Below are 21577 nucleotides of genomic sequence, written 5' to 3' on the forward strand. Positions count from 1 at the left end.
TTAGCTCTTTATTCAAATATGGCAAATAGAACTTAAAGACAACATCACTGAAAAAAATCATCATCTTCATTAAAATTAAGACTAGCATGGTTTAGAGAAAAATTTTTTGTATATAATACACTTTCCCTTATCAAGTGAAAAATTTCTTAAAACACTGAAGTAAATTGCCATCTGCTGGCCATGAAATGATTTTGCAGTTACTTGAAAAACACCCAAACGTATACTGTAACACTATGTAGTATTCCCATAGTTCACAAAGTAGCCTAAAATCATCGAAGAAAATGTTTCCTCAGCCTTTGGTATCACGTATATGCAAAGTTGCATTTTTTTCCAAACATAATTTTAATACCCTAAGCACTGCATTTATCTATGTATTTATTTATTTTTAATACTGAATGCATGTGGGGTAAAAGGAAAAGCCACATTCAATTATAATTTGCATACCTTAATTTAGGCTTTAAAATTTTCAGAGTTGGATTCCAGTTTGTTGTTTTGAAAAATATATAAAAATCATACATTATAAATATATAATATATTATATATACTGTTTATATAAAATTGTACTTAGCGTAGATTGGGGAGAAGGGCTTTTGAATTATTCTTCCATCTGTTAGGCACGGCCTTACTCCTGACTGATTAGCTGAACAGCTTCTAATGCAATCTAAAAAAATATTTTTATAATGTATCAATTTTAAAATTTTGCTCACAAGCATTTTTATATGAAAAAAAAGTACGTGATGACTATATTTTTCCCCCTATCACACTACTATTATAAAAAATACGGCTTTTCCTGTCTCTCTAAGTTTAATGTTTTTCTCAGGCAGTGACAAAATGGCTTTCCTCCATTTACAAATGTATATTTAAAAAGCACAGAAACCTGCTTGTGCACACTCTATAGAATTTCAATGCTTATAACATAGTGCAGTGATTAAAAAACAAACAAAAACCAGTCAAAATTGTTTCTTTTGTTTTCAGTTTGTGAACATATCATATATGATCATCATACATAACCCATTACAGAATATACAATCATCAAAACTGCAGACATATAAATACATTCAGCTACACCAAAGCAATAGATTTTTATCTTACAGCAAATGTGGGCACAATTGTTAAAATAGATAGTTTCATTCCATTTTTTCTTCCTTAAATGCTGGCTATGCAACAGAAATTTATTTGTAAATGGACATTTGACAGTGCTATTAAAATTTTAAAGTGAAAATAGTGTTGATTTAAAAAAAATTTACATGAACTTTAATTGGCATAAAACAAGAAGAATAAGAATTCACCTGATTGTCCAACAGCATCATTTTTCTTTCTTTTTTCCTACTGGAGGGAAGAACGGACATTCATGGCAGTTTGTGTGTATGTGTGTGTGTATTTTTGGGGGGTAGGAGCAGATGGGTGTGAGGAGTGGTCATACTAGAGTTTCAGGAAGGGCATCTGGATTATCAGCGGATAGGAGCTCCCAAATTTGCCATCGCTCCCTCTGCCAATCATGCCAGTCTGGATTTGCCAAGTTTTTACTGTTCTGATCACTGGCTTCAACGGAATAAGCATTGCCCAGTTTTTTCACTGTGTCCTGATTCTCCTGACCAAGATCTGAATTGTCAGTGGAGACAGTCATTTGTCCTTCGTCCTTTGCAGCAGTCTCTGAACTTTCATCTTGCCTCCGAAGTCTCCACAATGGTTTCTCGGTGGACTGCTGAGATGGTGCTGAAACTTGCTTCCCTGGGCCCGGGTAGGGAGGCGGAGGCCTCTGTTCATTTCTGCCACTCTCTACTACTCTCAGGTACAGAGACTTGGCCCTGTTTTGCAGCCAAGTCACATCCAAGTCACTCTCACTGAGGTCTTCTGCACTACTCAAAGTCAAGTACTGCTCAGATCTCGAATGAGATTGTTCTGAGCCCCGCCTGCTTTCCTGTATCTGGGGTGTGCTGCAAACCCGAGATACTGGAGCATGGGGCTTACACTCTGGGATGGTGGCCGTGGTCTGAGTCCTTCGGATGATTTGCTTCCCACTGTCCAGTTCTGTGGAACTACCCTGCCAGCGTGGGCAGTTCAGGGAGAGGTTCCCCTGGGAAAGGGAGCACCGCCCTGGATGAAGGAAGCTGCTTTCATAAATGTCTCCATAGGAGCCTGGAAGACAGAATAGGAAGGGAAAGAAGATGGAAATATGGTCACTGGAACAGTGCTATGCTTCATCTGCCCTTTTTTCCCCACCAACTCTCAACCCCTTTAAATAAGAATGCTAGCATAGCATTTAGATTATTGTTACCCAGCGAAAGATTTTTTTGTCATTCAGTCATGTCCGACTCTTCCTGACCCCATTTGGGGTTTTCTTGGCAAAGATACTGGAGTGGTTTGCCATTTCCTTCTCCAGCTCATTTTATAGATGAGAAAACTGAGGCAAATGGGGTTAAGTGACTTGCCCAGGGTCACACAGCCCCAAACCAAAGAATAACATTCACATTTGCTGATCATTATTTTAGGCAGCAAGATGGCATAATACATACAATTCTGGGTTTGTAGTCAAAAATACCTGGGCTTGAAAACTGCCTCAGACACTTAATAGCTGTGTGACATCTGGAAAGTCACCCTCTCTCAGGCTTCTTCCTCTTTCCTTTTCTGTGAAACAGGAAAAATACTACCATCTGCCACGGGCTTGTGATAAAATAATGTGTCAAGTGCTTTAGCAATCTTAAAACACTATATACATATTTATTATTGTTGGTCATTAATAATCATTCCTGCCAGTTTATTTTTCTGAATGCCCACACTGTAAATATTACATAGTGCTACTATGTGCTATGAAGAACATAGGAAGAAAATAGGTTCCTCTTATTTAATCTAGGGGAGAGACGTTATTTTCTATGAAACCTGTTAGAAGAGGGCCAGAAGCTAAAACAAACTATTCACTCCCAGATAGTTAGTTAATATAGCAGCAGCAGTGTTTATATTCCTACTGTGCTTTCTTCCTGAAACTGAGGGTGAATACATTTCTCAAGACAATTGGGCCTGGGCATAATGACCCGACATCTCTGTGCTCTGTGTTTTTCATGGGAGAGGGGAGACTTTCCCTCTCAAAGCAACATGTAAGCAAAAAGCACAAGGACATTTTTGGAAACCAGCGTTTTCAGAGCCTGATAACAATTGACAGATGAGGTGAGAGAAGGACCAAAGTTCTAGAACCATTCCGTACCAGCCAGATAAAGCATCTTCTCCATTGACAGAGAGATGCCTGGTGGATAGAAGTAGCACATTACCAACATGTGACAAGTGCCAGAGTACACTATCAGATGTGTTAACTGTCAGTTGGTCTGCCTTAATAGTTTTTCTTTGTCCCAATGGAGGGTTCAATGTAGTGAGGGAAGGAACATCATATTCAGACATGACTGTGACTTTCAACACTTAGAAAAGTGCCTGGCATATAGTAGGTGCTTTAAAAAAATGCTTATTGTCTTAAAAACAAAAAAAAACACCCATAAAAACCCCAACCCTCTTTGAATAAAAAGTGGCATATCTGGTGGATATCTGTAACAGATAGACTACCTCCAATGCTGCTCTGGAATCCAAAAAGGCTTCCAGTGTGCTGGGTCAATCTTTGTAGGATGTGTGTGAAGTGCAATTATTTCCACCACTAGAGGGAGAATCTTTATGGTTATGCTCACAGAGCTATTGGAGTAGGGAAGTCCTGCACTGTCTGCCTCAAGAAACAACTTTTAAATTACTACTGCTCCCCTTCCCCCCATAACCACCAAGGCAATCAGTATATCCTATAAGATTTGCCAAAATAGTATTTTAAAAATAGCACTGTACCTGTCATTCCTGGGCTTTTGGATCCACTTTTTAATGTTGAATGCCAGGTTCCCCAAATATTGAAGGGCTCCTCTGACACATCTAAAGAAGAGTTAATAAAATGCTATAATATGAAGTGATACAGTCAGTTAGTCAGGAACTATTTATAAAGAACCTATATTAGGCAAACCACCAAGTACCACAGAAGATACGAACAACTTAGAGACATGGCTCTTGCCTTCATGAAGCTGACAAAATTGAGGAAACAAAGCATCTTCATATGTGCAAGTAACTAATGCCATTTCCATATTTATGTCAGTATATTCAAGGTGCCTGTGATTTCATCAGGGGAAAAAAATATCAAGTGCCACAAGAGTAGCACAAACATAAGAGCTATGAGATCAGTTTATAATAAAAAAATCAAAGTGATAGCTGGTAGTGTTTTGTCTTTTATTTTTTTTTTTACAGCCCTCAGAAGAACTCCAAACACTTGAGAATTTGATAATTTTCAAGGAATACACAGATGGCCACATCCCACTTTCTGATGAAATGGCTTTTATGACCAAAAAAAAAAATCCTCTAAAACAAACTCCAAAACATTTATATACAAACTGTGAAGATCTCAGAGAATAATTCTTAACCCTACTGCATACAACTTCATTAGGTAGCCAGTTTGCACAGTGAAGAGAGTATTGGACTTGGAATCAGGATGACCTGAGTTTGAATTCTGCCTCATTTTATCAGCTATGTGACTATATGTTGCCATCTCGTCTGCTGCCACTTGTCCCTTGTTACCACAACCAGATGCCTTCCAACCTATCTAGACACTTTCACTACCCACTCAGCTTTGGATCTTCCTGTGGGAAAGTTCCTTCTTTATTTTTTCTCCCCCATGGATTTTTGCAACACTGCTTTATCATGGTGGTACTCTTTCTCCCTATCTAACTGATCGTTTCAGTCTCCTCTAGCAGATCATCATCCATGTCACACACCCATACACGTGCATATCCTATGACTGTCATAGGCTCTCCCCTCTTCTATCCCTGGTGGGTTTCTGTAACTGCTAGACTATTTCCAATGCTGTTCTGGAATCCAAAAAGGCTCCCAGTGGATAAAGGCTTCCAGTGTGCTGGGTGATTTACCTTCTACAGATCCAAAACTATAATCTCTATATAGATGACTCCCAAACTTACATATCCAGTTCTAGTCCCTCTCTTGGGCTCCAGTTTTGCATCTCCAGCTACCTGTTGGTCATGTCTCCCAGGATGTCCTATTTGTTGTTGTTGTTCAGTTGTTTTAAGTCACGTCCAAGTCTTCATGACCCCATTGGGGGTTTTCCTGGCAAACATGCTGGAGTAGTTTGTTATTTCCTTCTCATTTTACAGATGAGGAAACTGAGGCAAACAAGGTTAATCAACTTGTTCAGGGTCATACAGCGAGTTAAGTATCTGAGGTCAGATTTGAACTCAAGAAGATGAATTACCCTGACTCCAGATCCAACACTTTATTCACTGTGCTACCTTGCTGTCCCCGTAGATGTCCTATAGGCATCTGAAACTCAATGTGTCTGTTTATTCACTGAGCTTAGGACACATATACCTAAGATATAATCCTTTAGAGTAAACAGTGACTACAGTGAAGGAAAGACTATGATGAGAACAGAAGGAAGGTAGAGAATACTAAAAGGATACCTACCCAATCTGATATAGTGGAAACTGGACCATTTAAATCTAAGATCCAGCAAGCAGGCTGTGCCCTGAACTTGGCATAACAATAATCCTCTGCACTCTGGGTGATCTCACCCTCTGGCAAAGTGTATTGTACCAGGTGTTCAATCCCCCTATTTCCCAGGGAGCTGAGAGTCAACATCCATCACATCTCTGACATGCTCACAATCCCTGTTCCTTGTGCTGTACTCCTGTTCCCATCACAGAACTCTGGTTCTGTACCCTACAGAGTCATCATGACCCCCAAGACTTGGGACAACACTGTTCTCACAGAACCCGTGGGAATAGTAACTCAAGACCTAACGATAATTATGCCATATTCCAGCCATATTCCAGTATATATATATACATATATATGTGTGTGTGTGTATATATATGTATATATATATATAAGCACTGCCTGTACCCCAACATGTTAAGCCCTCCTACTCAGGAGGACTTCCACTTGCAAATGTTTTCCTCACTCTGAAACTAATTAAATTGTTACTTGATTCCTGACACAGCTGCTTCTAGTCTGCTCTGTTTCAGCTCAAGTCATTCCCAGTTAGAGACCAGTCCAATCTGGACCACATTCAAAATTCTGTTGACAAACCCAATAATTTAAGATTTATAAGTTCACTGTGAGGCGAGATAAGAGAGTAAACCATAGCATGTATTTAAACAGGATGAAATTTATGACTATGTTAGTAGGCTTTCCATGAGACTACAGAAGTCTGAATGCAGGATAGGTGGACTCTGAGTAGGTCAAATCAACAAAACATACAGAAGAAAAGAACCACCTCTGTCATAAGTTAAGGAACTGATTTGATTTGATGATGGTTGCATTTCTGACAATCAAACCATACCTTTTCCGGCCCATAGTCCAGGAGAACTTTCTCTTGATTTAGACTGCAAGTGGCCAACCAACATATATTGTTCAGGCACCTTGTAAAGCTTCTCTGAACCCAGGACAATGTCTTCTTGCATAGCCAGCAATGAGCGTTCAGACAGCACTGGGGAGTTATTATCATAAGGGGAGACGTCTCCGCTTGAGGCTTTGTTGGAGTCAGTAGATGAATGTCTCCCTTCCGTGGAAAAGGAACCCTCTGATCTCAGCAGGTGGGGGCTTCTGCCAGGACAAGATCATTACATATAGTGTTAACAATCAATAACTGCAATAATTCTCAGTACAAAAGCTATGCCAACAATGGGAAGGTAAAGCATCAACACAGGTGCTGAAACAAAAAAGACTTTTAAAATGATGTCAACACTTTTCTATGAAGGAAATGAAGTTGTTTCATGTAATGGTCAGCAGAGGTCAGTACAACTCAACAGATGTTTCAATAAAATACCAACCAAGGAGGGGATGAGAAGAGAGAGAACAGTAAATGGATTCCTATATTATCTTGACCACTTTGTTCTGCATAAGTACTGATAAAGACATTCTTTTTTTCTATTTCTAAAGCAAAGTCTTGGGTATAATTCCCATGGAAATTAACACTATATCCCTGGAAAATTACTAATTTTTAGCTTTCCCACCACAAATAATGGTTTTTAAATCCAAGTTAAATCCCATTCAGAAAGAACAATGCATATGCATCAAATTCTACTTGAAATTTGATAAAATCACATTTTTTTTTGTCCTAAGCTTGTATGGTAAAAATATGTAGTGTATGTGTATTGCTTTTCTTTCATATTTGACAATAATAACAGATCACCATCATGTAACCAGCCCTCTGTTCCATTTTGTAAATTTAGCTAAAACATGTTTCTCGAGATGAATGCTTTTCACAAGCTATGTAATATATATTAGCACATGCCTGAAATATAATATATGTACATGTATCTATTATGGAAATGTGGCATACACAATACTGAGAAAATGTAAGCAGGACAAAAAAACAAAACAAAACACAAGAACTTCCAGAATATCAAAGGAGGTCTTACCTTGAATAATCTGTTAGTTTCTACCCTCCTCAATACAGTGTCCCTGATAACATCTTAAAGGGAAATTATCACAGGTTGATAAAGAAGTGCAAAAATAACCCTGTTTCTCCCCATTCTCCAATTCCCTTTGGTCATTCTTTGAATTTTTTTGGTCTGATTTTCAAAACACTTTTTTTTTTATTATGAAAAAAGAAAGGTAAATACTTGCAAGTCAGCATGTTCTAACAATATTGAACCACCCAGAACAGAGCAAGATGGAGGAAAATTGCTCTGGCAAGAAGACCCTTTCAGTGTTGACTTGACAGTACTTCTTATTAGCCATAATAAAAATATTTGGGTTGCTTTTTTTATTCTCTAGCCCAAGTGCTTTTTAAGATCCTGCACCTATCCCTGAAATTATGAGGAACTCAAAAATGTTCTATTAAGAGGGCATTTACTGCCCACCCAGGAATTATAAATCCCCCTTCCCCATCTTTGATAATGGATGTCAGATGATTTATGTAGCAAAGAACCATAGGAAAATTCTAAGTTATTTCCCAGATCTTGGAAGAGTCTGAGAAAAGAAAGAAACTTAAGATTCTTTCCTGAAAATGGAAAAACAAACAAACAAAAAACAAACCCCAAGAGTTTCATTTAATTAACAGCAAAAAACTCCGTTGCTTTCACTTGCACTATTCATTATCATGTACTATAGCCCAATCTGAGGGAGCATTGAGGAGGAATTCTTCTAGTTACTGAAGAGAAAGTCCAACGCCTACCCAGTTACATCTGAGAAGCAAGTAAGAAATGTAAAATATTGCTAGAAAGAGCACTAGACTTGAAATCTGAAAGCTGAGTTCGAGTTCCAGATGTATGACTAGGGGTAGTAATTTAGCTTCTCACCTGGTTATGGTGAGGATCAAATGAAATCATGTATCCCAAAGAATAAGGCAGTTAAGTGGTGCAGTGGATAAAGCACCACGCCTGGAGTCAGGAAGACCTGAGTTCAAATCCAGCCTTAGACACTAACTAGCTGTGTGCCCTTGGCAAATCATATTTGTTCTCACTGGGAAAGCTATCAGTGATTACTTGGGACTCCAACTCTCTAGCAAAGGGTGGTGGCCCTATTCAGACTACTCATACAGGAACAGGATGATGGCAATCATGACTAAGGTGTTAGCATTGACAGTAGGGTTGACGCCTGGCCAGTCTTCCAACGTAACTGAGAGATGGTAGTAGCCCCATCTGGACATGCTACTAGCTCCAGATTAGCGCAAATAATGAAGCTTCTGAATTGGTCACGTTATTCAAATTCATACCATATTCCCATTGGACTGCAACCACTTGCCATATTTTCTATAATTATGACTTCAGTGAGGAGAAATTTTAATACATGCATGACTAAAAAATGCACCTATATGGTTTATCATGGTCAAATGCAGTTTACCAGTAGAGATAACCAATGTTATGTTTGCTAAAGGTTAGCCTTTATTAGAGCTTTGCTTGAGGCTTCACTGAATTACTATGAGTGTAGATAATAATGATGATACTGTTGTTGTTGTTGAGTTGTTTCAATTATGTCTGACTCCCCATGACTCTATTTAGGTTTGCTTTTTTTTTTTTTGGCAGAGATACTGAGGTGGTTTGCCATTTCCTTCTCCAGCTCATTTTACAGATGAGAAAACTGAGGCAAACAGGGCTAAGTGACTTGCCCAGAGTAACACAGCTAATAAGTATCTGAGGCCAGATTTGACCTCAGGTCTTCCTGACTCCAGGTTACTCTATTCACGGTGCCATCTGGCTGCTATTACTTTGGCCATCAACATGCCCTGCAAAGTATTGTACTGCCCCTCAGAAGAATGGAAGCTCCTTGAGGACAGGCACTTTTTTTTGTTTAGTCTTTATACCCCAACATCTGGCACAGGGCTCTGCACATAGTAGGTATTTAACTAAATTGGCTTCAATTTTGAAACCTCTTCACAAAGGATAATTTCTCTAGGAGTTAAGAACTTACAAAAACTTTAAAAAGTGCTTTCATATTTATGATCTTCTCCTCTCAGCTACCTATCATGAGATAAATATGGTAAGCATTATTATCCCTGCAACAATTGAAAAATTTAAAAGTTTCTGTGTTATTAATAATTTTATTAATGATGCTAGCACTTTGGTACTTTGGCAGATGAGAAAAATGAGGCACAGAGATGGTGATAGTAACTTGCCTGAGGTGGCATACAATGTAAATGTCTGTTCTACTGACTTTCATTGATTCAAGAAAGAGAATTTCAGTAACCTTCAGGGATTCTATATAAAAAGAGACTGACAGAGCACTTTAAAGAAAGGAGTATGGACTGAAAGTCAGGAGATCTACTAATTCCAGTTCTACCTCTTACTGTGGGACCTTGGGCAAATCATGTCATTTTGGGGGGGCCTCAGTTTCTTCATTTGTAAAACTCGGATTTTGAACATGATGATTTCTGTGGTCTGTCCTCCTTCTAAAATATGATTCTGTGAAACAGGCTAGCAGTGAAAATGTAGAGTAGCCCTTTATTTTTTTAACTGCCTGAAAAAAGGCCAGAATTAAAACAAAAAGTTACTTATACAACTTGGATGAAAGGGCAGGGCAAGAAGGAACAAAAATCTTGTATAGTTAAAATATGGAAGGCAATAATAAGATACGGGAGAAAAAAAGCCTCGAATCTAAAAACCCAAGGAACAACAACAAAAATAAACAAGCCAAGAAGCTGATTAAAAACACAGAGGAACTGGCTGACCCAAAGCAAAGGAACATTAGCAGCCAGGACAATTTAGCATTAAGAGTCAGCTCAGTATTCTTGAATAAGTCCTCATTACCTCCATGCAGGAGGCAGGTAGATGGTGCAATGGATAGAGCACCAGGCCTGGAGTCAGGAAAACCTGAGTTCAAATCCATCCTCAGACACTTACTAACAGTGTGACCTTGAGAAAGTCACTTAACACTGTTTGCCTCAGTTTCCTCATCTGTAAAATGAGCTAGCGAAGGAAATAGCAAACCACTCCAGCATCTCTGCCAAGAAAACCCCAAATGGGGTCACAAAGGGAAATGACTGAAATAACTTAAGAGCAACAACTCCTCCATGCAGGCTCCCAAACCAAATCCAGGCAGTGTTCTCTAATCATAGAGTGTTCATGAATCCATTTAGAAAAAGGTGATTCATAATATCCCAATGGACATCCAATGCCCAAATTAGGAAACCTAGAGGGTGTGAGAAAATGGTGCCCCTTTTGGAGATGGCTGGAAGATCAAATTAACATGACAGCCTGGCTTCTCTCTTCAGAAGTAAAACTGTCCCTGAGAAGTCCAACTTGACTTCAGTCTCAGGGAACAACAGGAAATGACTTCCAAATTGTAGTTTAGGAGGACAATGAATACCACTGTCATAGTCCCTATACGTTTTTTTCTTTTTTAAAGAGGAAACATTTTTAGTTAGTAGGGTTATTGCTAGAGGGTGTGGGAGCCTAATCCTTTCTTTAATTTGTTTCTATCTGGGATGGATTCATATATGTTCAGACTAAACACTTCTTTGGTGGGATGAGCTACCCTTGGATTTTTTGGTTTGCTACCACAGAAGGAAGATAGGCTGCCAAACACATTAGAACCAAGACCACTATGGCATCACCATTTGCAGTCTCAGCTAACTGAATCAAGATTGAATGAGCATGGAGACCAAATAGCACGCTCACCCTTAGCGTGGTCCCTCCAGGTCAGGGTGTAAACACACTGGCTGAATACTGTGGGCAAGCTTGCACTGCAGCGGGGAGTACAGTACTTGTTCTGTGAATAAATGGAAAACCTCCGTTCAATTCCCCGTGGGCTGCCAATATAGCACCATGCCGACCTTCCCCGAAAAGAAATACCCAGAGAGTATTAAAAAATGTGCTGGCTTATACTGTAACTTAATAATTCAACTGATAAACCTCACTCTCTTGGAACCTAAATGGACATAACCATGTCTCTGAAGCTCTTAATTGTACATTGGAAAGAATGCAATGCCCACCACAGCAGCTTTGAGCTTATTGAGGATTTCAAGTCAATTTCAAGTTAATTATTATACAATTCTGTATAAACATCCCTTTGTGCAATGTCCCCAGGGAATGTCCCCAAAGAAGAGTGAAACATCTTTAACTTTCCTACAGGCCTCTGGATGATGACTCAAGTTAGCAGACAATGAACCTTCCTGTACTAATTGGCAATAGACTCAGACCTGGCAGCTTAGTTGGCCAAAGTTTTTAATCTAGTCATATTCCTGACTGATTGGTAATCATAAATTATAAAGCATTGGATTTATGTCAGGTGAGTAGAAAATGCTATTGATTTAATTTTTTTATAGGATACCTATTAAAATTAAAAAAATTTCAGCTTTCTTTTAAAGAATGCTCCAAATCACTCTTAAGAGATTCTCTTTTACATTTTGAACCTTTCAGATACTTTTCTCTTTCTTCCTATGCTTTTCATAGACAGAATGGACATTCATACCCTATGAAACCAGTCAGTATAGACTTTCCTGTTCCATATTACTCCCACAAGTGTTTTTGTCTTATTTTTAAGCAAATACTACACTAAAACTTTCTCAGAGAAAGGCTTTTTTGATTCAACATTACATTTTTGTGAAGTTGATGGCTCTTTACACATAGTGGCTATAAGTGGCCTATCAAATGTGCCTTGAACATGAGAAGTGGTACAAAATGTATCAGTCATAATAAATACAATTAGAAAAGTAAGTGCTGGGGCAGCTAGGTGGTGCAGTGGATAGAGCTCCAGCCTTGGAGTCAGGAGGACCTGAGTTGAAATCCGGCCTCAGACCCTTGACACTTACTAGCTGTGTGACCCTGGGCAAGTCACTTAACCCTAACTGCCTCACCAAAAAGAAAAAAAAAAATAAAGAAAAGTAAGTGCGCCAGTCATATATTGAGAGTACAGGATGATAAATAAACAGCTCAAGTACTGCTTTGGTGTTCATGACACCTAAAAATACTCAAAGGAAAGCCTTCTGTACTTAGATTTACAGAAGCATAAGGCCAAGAATCACAGAAGATAAGAAGGTCATATAGATGTATTGCAAAAACTGATAAAGGTAGTGCCCGTGGTGATGAAATCACAGAACCATCAAAGGGAGTCTTTACTCCCTGGAAATCTAGAAGGGGACTACTAGTAAAATACAACAACTATTGAAGTCAATGAGACTCACTGTAGTGTCCTGCAATATTTCAAAGACTCGTTATATCATCACCATAGGTACTTCCTTCCTTCTATTGATGTAAATAACAATCCCTTTACACCTTTGGGAATGATCTTCATAAGTTGCTGTGGCCAAAAACCAAACCAAAACAAAACAGAAAAACCCATCATCTGGTAGCTAACTCTCTGGTCATGTACCTCTTGAAACTTAGATAAACTTCTTTTTTGGACAATAGATAGAATGTCCCTAGGACCATATCTGAAGCCTTTTCAACCCAGTGGGTCCCACTAGAGTTTGTGCTTTTCAAACATGGAAACTCAGAGTTGCCCCTATGCTATAATAAGGCATCAGAGCAGAAATTTAGTGTACCCACAGTGTAAGATGGCAAAATGAAACATTTGTTCTTTCAAAACTTCCTATCATCTTTGTAATGTAACATTACTTAGCAATGAGAGAAGATAAGTTCTGGTCAACATTGTAACCTTTCAGAAACTTATCTTATGAAGAGAATCTCTTCCCCCCCCCCCCCCCACTCTCTCTCTCTCTCTCTCTCTCTCTCTCTCTCTCTCTCTCTCTCTCTCTCTCAGCAATTAACTGGAAATAGCCATAGTTAGCTGCACCCAAATGTTTAAGTTGCTTTGTTTTCATCTAAGTTCTTTAAAAAAAAAAAGACCAAACTTGATTTGATTTTAAGAAAGTGCCACATTTGAGAAATGAAGTTTGAGAATCAGAGTATCAGATGAATTGCTGGTAAGTATGGTAATATGGTAAGTATTCTACATGACCTTTTTAACACTGTTAGTATGGGGTCATATATATAAATACACACACACACATGATAAAGAGCAGATTAGTTATTTTGGAGGAAAACATTTCATATATTTATATTTAAATTTATACTTAAAACTAGTTGCTGATTTTGCTATTTATGAGTAGCTCTGGAAAGAGGTTTGATGGGAAAGGAGAATAACTACCAAATTTAGCTAAAATGAATCTTAAACATTGTCCGTGGATTTAAATTATTCACATTATTCTTGTCCTCTGTTGGATTGGAATCAGCTATATTTTGAACTTGTTTCCAGATTGCACTATATTTTAGAAACTAGAATTAGGTCTCTTTAAGCTCATGCTTAAAATAATAACATTAGACAAGATAAGCACTGAGTCTCTTTGTACAATTTAATCTACATTTGAATTACACATGCAAATCATTGTTAGCAATGTCTTTCTGTTTCAATCTCTGGGTTGTTTTCTTTCAAATAACTGATCTATACTATCAATATTCCTGGTTTCCTGTATTGCCCTTCCTAACTCCCCTGTTCATTGGCCCTTCTCCCCCATGTCCCTATGTAAAAGTAGAAAACTATTCAACTAAGTTTGGAGAAAATGCAACCTATAAATCTTTCAAACAAAATAAGCAACTCAAAAAGAAGCTTAACTGAAAGTCTTGGATCTTTAGCAATAAAACGGAACAAATCTCTTCTAATCTCTCTGTGACATTGTTACTCAAGATTTTCAGTTGGAGCCAAAAAATATAAAGATCCAATCAGAACACAGAAGAGTGAATTCTCTGATCTTTTCAAACCCTGGTGTGTATGAAGGAGAAACCTCCAAATACTGAGTTCTTAAATCATTATGAAAGTTTTTTCATCTTTTATAACATAAATTGGAATTAATATGTCTTGGGTTTTACATAGTCTTGGAAATTTTTTCCCCCATCTAAATAAAATCTTTTGCTGTTTCCCTTTGGGATCACAAGAAACAGTCCAAAGCTTTACTATAGGTGTTATTTGTGCTGGTTTCAGAGGGAAAAAGCTAAAGGGCATACCAATGATATGGTTTTTAAATGTATACAAAATGAATGGATTCAAAATGGCCATTTGCGAGTCATGGCCATCATGCTGGCATCAACTCTCCTTGTTCTTTACTCCAACCAATTATTATTCATTTTTAAGCAGATTTTTCCTCTCCTAATGCTTCTGGGGTTCACTTTTTCTATTCCACTGCCACTACCTTGGACTAAGACCTCATGTCCCAATACCCAGATTGTTAGCCTGTTCTTTCTGCCTCCAGTCTCCAAGTTTGGCCTCCCAATTCAGTTTGCACATTTCTATCAGCTATTTGAGGCAGTTAGATGGCTCCGTGAATAGAGCTCAGAGCTGGGAATCAAGAAGACCTGAGTTCAAATCTGGCCTCAGACGCTTACTAGTTGTGTGACCCTGGGCAAGTCACTTAACCTCTGTTTGCCTTAATCTGCTGGAGAAGGAAATGGCAAACCACTCTTTGCCAAGAGAACCCCATGGAGGGTGTTGGCATTCTATGGTCCATGAGGTAACAAATTGTTGGATACAACTGAAGAACAACATCAGCTCTTTTCATTATTTCATTAGCTGCCATATTTCTCCATGGCTTATCAGATCAAATATGGGTGGTCCGTGCTTTGAGATTCAATGCCTGCTTGGAGATCATCAAAACCCTGACTGTTCAGGTGCTGTATATCCTGTTTTTGCATTCTCTTCCCTTCATCTGATTGAACAGTAGTGGAAATAGTTGAATAGGAACAGATAACAAGAAGGTTTTTTATTAGGCAATGTTATATAAATAGGGTAGCTAAATTCCAGGTAGTAAAAAATGGGGACAGTCTGTACTCTTATATATTCCAAAGTGGCCAATTCGCTTTGATTCTTTCAAACATATCTCTTACAGCCCTAGTGGATCAAAATCTAAAATTGTTCTTAACAAAGAACGTTAAGATCTCATTAAGAGCAAAAACTCCTCAGTCTGGCACCCAATAATCAGTCTGGCTCCCCATAATCTGATTCCACTTAACCCATTCAACTTTAGTTCCTGCTAATTCTACCTCCAATCCCCCAACATTGAATTCTTTCTAATCAGGCCCATTTCCTTATTGTTCCCCACCATATACTATGTTCAGTGTTGCCTTTATCCATGACATACACGTATGTGTGTATGTGTATATATAAATATATATATACACACAGATATGTATGTATGAATGGAGAGAGAGAGAGAGAGAGAGAGAATAAGAGAGAGAGAGAGTTTATTCCTATCACAATAGCCTAAATCAAAACAGAATATCTTACTGATTAGTGTTGATAATAAAAGGGCAGGATGCTCATCACACAAGTAGGCATGAATGGGGACTGATTAAAAGAATGAGCCATTGAAAAATTCTTCCTTTCTGAATGACAAATCTTAATTTAGTAGTGCTGAAAGGTAATAAGTGTTAATGATAGTTAGGGAGCCCTAAAGGCAGCTGAAAGAAGGAGGAGGGAGGCCTATGGTATGGTATCTTAGCTGTTCTATCAATTTCTTTAAAATACTCTAGTAAAACAGTTTTCTGTATTAGAGTTTGGTTTTTTAGAAAAGGAGAAAGGGAAAGAGATACTTGAATAGACCCTGCTCTCTGTCTATTACATACTTTAAGTAATAATGAAAATTATATCATCACATAGAGATTAGAACATTTTTGTGATGCTATACATTAAAGCCTTTTTTTCCTTGTTAATGACATTCCCCATGACTGGAGGTGATTTTTATCTTGAATATTTATTATTATTCTTAAGCTATATGTATCTATATCTATATATACACACAAACACATATATATGTATGTATATATAAAATTGGGCTTTTATTCATTAATTTGACCAGCATGGATAATCGGTACCAATAATTGATTTTTTTTAACCCTTTGGGCTATGTTTAAGTAGTTCAACAATGTATATGCTCTATAGTAAAAAGTGCAATGGTACATGTAAGGTATGTTTTACAGGCCTCAAAGATACAACTATCCTATTTCAGTTATAGACATGTTGAATGTAGTTCAGAACCCTTTCCATATTTGCTAGCATTTTGGTCTTTTTTGTATTTTATATATTCCCCAAAGTAGCTAAATAGGCGTGAAAATTCTAAAGTTACTTGTATGAATTATCTGATTTGACTGTTGACCTTGATTAAATCAATCAAATGAATGCTTAATAACCATACTATTTTGTGTAATACAAAGTCCAAGTATACAGGGCATGGAATTTTGCATGGATTTAATTTCATTTATTAAAACCAAGTGCATAGTGTTTAGTGTGTGCATTCAGTGACCCAGAACACATTTTTATAAATAGAAACTAAATTTTAAAATGCATGAGAGCATAAATAGGTAACAGATTAACTAGAGTATACAAATACTCAAATAAGTGGGGTTCTGTTGAAGCATATTTTTAGTATATCCTTAAGTTTCTCATCAGTACATAAGCTCTACAGTAAAAGGTAAAATGGTATTGTAAGGAAGGTATGCTTTAAAGGCCTCTAAGAAAGAGCTACCCCATTATTTTAGTGGCAGACATATCAATGTGCCTTGGAGCTCCTACTAACACTTGGTTCTTAGCCCTGTCCCCCATCCAAGAAATATGTCCAAAAGAACCTAAACAACCCAGGAAATGCCTAATTTCCTTGGCAAAGTCAATGTAATTAAAAAGGGAAATGTTCTAATGCTGTATCTACTCAGATGAAATGAAGTGGAGATCTGGCCATCAATAGGGTCCTATGATCAAGGTAAATCGCTGAAGTGGAATTTTTTGTCTAAATTATCTGGTCTGGGTGTTTGCATCAGTCAAGTCAGTCAAATGCTTGCCAAGTCTCCACTAAACTTTATCCTGTGTGGGAACAGCCTATGTTTAGAAAGAGAGCACAAAATGCCGTGGAAACTGGCAACCTTTCTAATTCTTCCCAAAAGAAACGGAAATTCCCAACACGAAGTTAGAGGATAAAAAACAAGAGTACTCACGATGATTGGGAAGCTTTTCTTCTGAGTAAATAGTCCACAACATCAGGGTCAGTCTCTAATAGGCTGATCAAAACTTCATTCTGGAGATCTGGAGGGACCTGAAGGAGTAAAAACAAGTAGAAAAGAACATCAGGGAGAAACAGCTTAGAAGAGTATGGAATTATGGCATGCGGTTGTTTTTTTTTTTTTGAGAGACTACAGAAATAAAAGGCAGTTTTGAGTATCATAGGAGATTATTGATTTGTTAACTACAATCATAATCTGAGGCTTTGTGAAAAGGCAGTGCCTTGGCTTTGGTGTCCTTTGACCTTCACATTTCCAATGTTAACCATTACTATCTTTTTTTAATTTAAAATTACATTTTTTCACTTACAACTTCTATATTCTTTCCCACCCCCTTCCCTTACCCAATCTTGCCACTGAGAAAAAAGAAAAGGAAAAAAAAAAACCTCTTGTAACAAATGTGCATAGTCAAGCAAAATAAATCCCCACATTGGCCATGTCAAAATATATGTCTCATTCTGTACCCTCAGTTCACCTCTGCCAGGAGGTGGGTAGCATGTTTCATCATGAGTCCTCTGGAATAGTGGTTGGTCATTGCATGGATCAGAATTCTTAAGTCGTTCAAAGTTCTTTGTCTTTACAGTGTTGTTGGCATTGTATAAATTGTTCTCTTGATTCTGCTCACTTCACTTTGCATCAGTTCATACAAGTCTTTCCAAGTTTCTCTGAAACCATTTTTCCCTCATTTCTTATGGTACAACAGAATTTTATCACATACCTATATCATCATTTCTTCAGCCATCCCCCAATTTCCCTTAGTTTCCAATTCTTTCCTGCCACAAAGGAAGTTGCTATAAATATTTCTGAAGGTATAAGTCCTTTTCTTCTTTCTTTGATCTCTTTGGAGTAAAGGCCTATTAATGGTACTGTTCTGACTTTCACTTTCACCCTACATCAGCCACTCAGAAATATGACTACCCATAGACATTGTCATCCATGTTAAGTGGCATGATATCATGGGAAGAGTATTAGACTTGGGGTCAGAAGATCTCAGTTTATTTTTTACTCATCTACATGTAAAAACATTTTTTAATATTTCTTTTCTATAATTTTTGAGTTCCAAATTACCTCCTTCTCTTCCTTCCCTTCCTCGAGAAGGCAAGCATGTTAACATAGATTATACATGTGCAGTCATACAAAACATTTCTATATTAGCCATGTTGCAAAAGAGAACACAGAATAACAACAAAAACAGAAAAATAAAGTTTAAAAATAAGTATGTTTCAATCTATATTCAGATTGCATCAGCTCTTTCTCTGGAGGTGGATAGCATTTTTTCATCTTAACTCTTTCAGAATTATCTTCTATCATTGTATTGCTGAGAAGAGCTAAGTCATTCACAGCTGATCATGGTACAATATTGCTGTTACTATGTACAGTGTTCTCCTGGTTCTACTCACTTCACTTTTCTGAAACTATTTTGCTCATCATTTCTTACAGCACAATAATACTCCATCACAATCATATACCACAAGTTGTTCAGCCATTCTCCAATTGATGGACATCCCTTCAATTTCCAATTCTTTGCCACCACAAAAAGAGCTGAGTAGCTAGGTAATCTTAAAGTTACTTTCCTACAGTAACAGATACAATGATATGTAGAGAGTATGCTTTCAAGGCCTCTAAGACAGTTATCATATTTCAATGATAGACATATTGATATGCCTCAGAGCCCTTTGCATTTCTACTTTAAAGAAAATGTATAGGGTGTCAGAGATACTGATCAAGTCAGCCAGATGTGGACAGACTGAAGACCTTGTATTTCTCATCTGTAAAATGAGTGACTGGAACTTTTCTGGAGGAAACATATGGAATTGCATTGATTGAATGCTATCTAATCTTTGTTGGACCTTCAATGATGCTCAGAAATTTTAAACTCATCTATGTTGATTCCCTTATTTCACAGAGCATTTAAATTTTTTTTTCCATTCTCCCTGTCTGTTTAAATTTTTTCCATTCTCCTTGAACTCTTACCTTGAGTCATTCAGCAGGTGACTTCATGTTTGGTTCTCTCAAATGTCCTCCTATACACTCTAAATTTGTTATTTCCTAACCCAGATCAACTTTGCATTTTCCTCAATACCAAACCCAGAGTTTATTGGCAGGGGATGGAAGTCACTAAGTCAAAATAACTCTAAAAGGAATAATTCGAGGGAAAATGTTGAACATGACTTTTACAGATTTCTAATGTTTAGATGCAAATAACTAAATAAAATAAAAATGAAGCTATTTAAGGATAAAGTATTATTCCAACAGAGATAAAATTGTTGTAAGTTTCTGGAGGGAAGTTGTCTGAGGACCTTTAGTGAACAAAACTTATTCATCTTGCCCCCCTTCCAGATTGGATGTCAAGGGATTATATCTCATTGGTGGCCCCAGAGTTTGTGTTGCTGAGTTGTGAAGACCTGGAAAAGGAGAGTCATGCCACTTCTGTTAATAAACACAGAGATAAGACATGAAACTGAAAATTATGGTTTGTAGAAATAAGGGACCTTCTTTTCCTGGGAAAATTTGCAATAGTGTGGAAGAGAAAAAACGGCTTTATTTTTTTTTTTAATGGCACCATATACACAATAACATTTTTTTTTTTTGCTATTACATATTTCACACACTATTTTCCTCTTCAGAGGGATGGATATAAATCTAAATTAGTCATACACAAAATTGTATCTATTCTGGAGTGACCCAAGAATCCTTTTCTTAGAAGAGTTTTTTTCTTAGTTTGTTTTCACTATGCCTGCTTTTACTCAAAGTCACTCTCTTTCAGTGTAATTGGTTTAATGAGCTTCAAGACTTAATCAACCAAAATTTATCATTAGCAAAAGCAATGTAATCTTCCTCTTGTTTAGACAGAAGGTCAAAGAATGATCTTTTGGGCCTGGAAACTTTTTCTGCCCTGAGTTTAAAGTAGCTGTGACCTCATTATGTTGTGGGACTTCACAAGAGTACTGGCAGAGGTATGAGTGGTGGTATTGAGTCATCTTTCAGGACTGAGGAAGAGCTAAGATGCTGTATTTCTTAATGGGAAGCGATTTTCAAGAAATGGCTATTGATTTTGCTTTCATTTTTTTTTTTTAACAGAGTAGGTATCATAAACAACAACCAAAAAAGGAAGAGTAATTTCCAAATAGAATTTATGTTTGCTGAGATGATACTGGGTCAGTGAAAATAAACTATCTATACAACTTTAAGTAATCCCTGAGGGGAGGTAGAGTGAAATTGAAGGGCATTTCACAGTCTGGAGCAGAGATGTCAAACACACCCGCTCACGGACTGTGCAACTCACAACACTTCAGAGTGCAACCTGAACCAGATTACCAGAGGATCCTCATTCCAGGCCCTGTACTTTATCCACTGTGCCACTTAGCTGCCTTCTACCATAATAGAGATTCTTAACCTGGGATCTATGAATTTTAAAAAATACATTTTTATAACCATATTTCAATGTATGACTTTAATATAACTGGTTTTCTTCGTACTTTTATGCATTTTATTTAATGCATTTAACATTATTCTGAAAAGGGGTCCATAAGCTTTATCAGACTGCCAAAAACATCCACGATATTGTAAAAATAAATAAATGAATAAATAAAAAGGTTAATTAGGAACCAGTAACTAACCTGCCTCCTATGCTAAATCCTCTTTTTTATCCACACAGATGATTTCACTAAATATACAATTTAGTCTCTAAAATATTATTTATTTTATTCTGAACTTAAGAAAGAAAACAAGCATTTCCATAAGAGTAGAATAGAAAAAAAAGATCATTGTACATGAAACTGCAAATCTACTGTGTACAACTTGCTGTTCTTTTAAATATACATTAAAGTTATCATGTAACTTTCTTTTTTTCTTTTTTCTCCCTGCCCCGCCCCCTCCCCCCCCCCGTGGCTACCATTGGACACAAATATGTTTATATATGTAAAACCATTCTGAACATACTTCTATTTCTTTAATTTAGTCTTAAAGAAATACCTGAAACACTGAAAGGTTAAATGATTTGCCCATGGCCATACAGCTAATAAGTGTCAGAGGCAAGACTTGAACTTGGGTCTTTGTGACTC

The 21577-nt window shown here is 37.3% G+C and overlaps 1 protein-coding gene across 3 annotated transcripts in view; it reads right to left on the minus strand.

Moving 5' to 3' along the window:
* Window positions 1–21577, minus strand: part of ARHGAP6 (Rho GTPase activating protein 6) — a 640842-nt gene continuing 619265 nt past the window's right edge. For all 3 annotated transcript variants that reach the window (XM_027835417.1, XM_027835418.1, XM_027835419.1), the window contains exons 10-13: window positions 17451–17548; window positions 6371–6633; window positions 3820–3900; window positions 1–2139 (exon numbers count right to left, since the gene is read on the minus strand). In XM_027835417.1, coding sequence (XP_027691218.1) covers window positions 1418–2139; window positions 3820–3900; window positions 6371–6633; window positions 17451–17548 — 1164 coding nt within the window. In that variant the 3' untranslated portion in view covers window positions 1–1417. The remainder of the gene's footprint in view (window positions 2140–3819; window positions 3901–6370; window positions 6634–17450; window positions 17549–21577) is intronic.

This window comes from Vombatus ursinus, unplaced genomic scaffold (assembly GCF_900497805.2).
Source record: "Vombatus ursinus unplaced genomic scaffold, bare-nosed wombat genome assembly UNPS02014814.1, whole genome shotgun sequence".
NCBI classification, from domain to species: Eukaryota; Metazoa; Chordata; class Mammalia; order Diprotodontia; family Vombatidae; genus Vombatus; species Vombatus ursinus.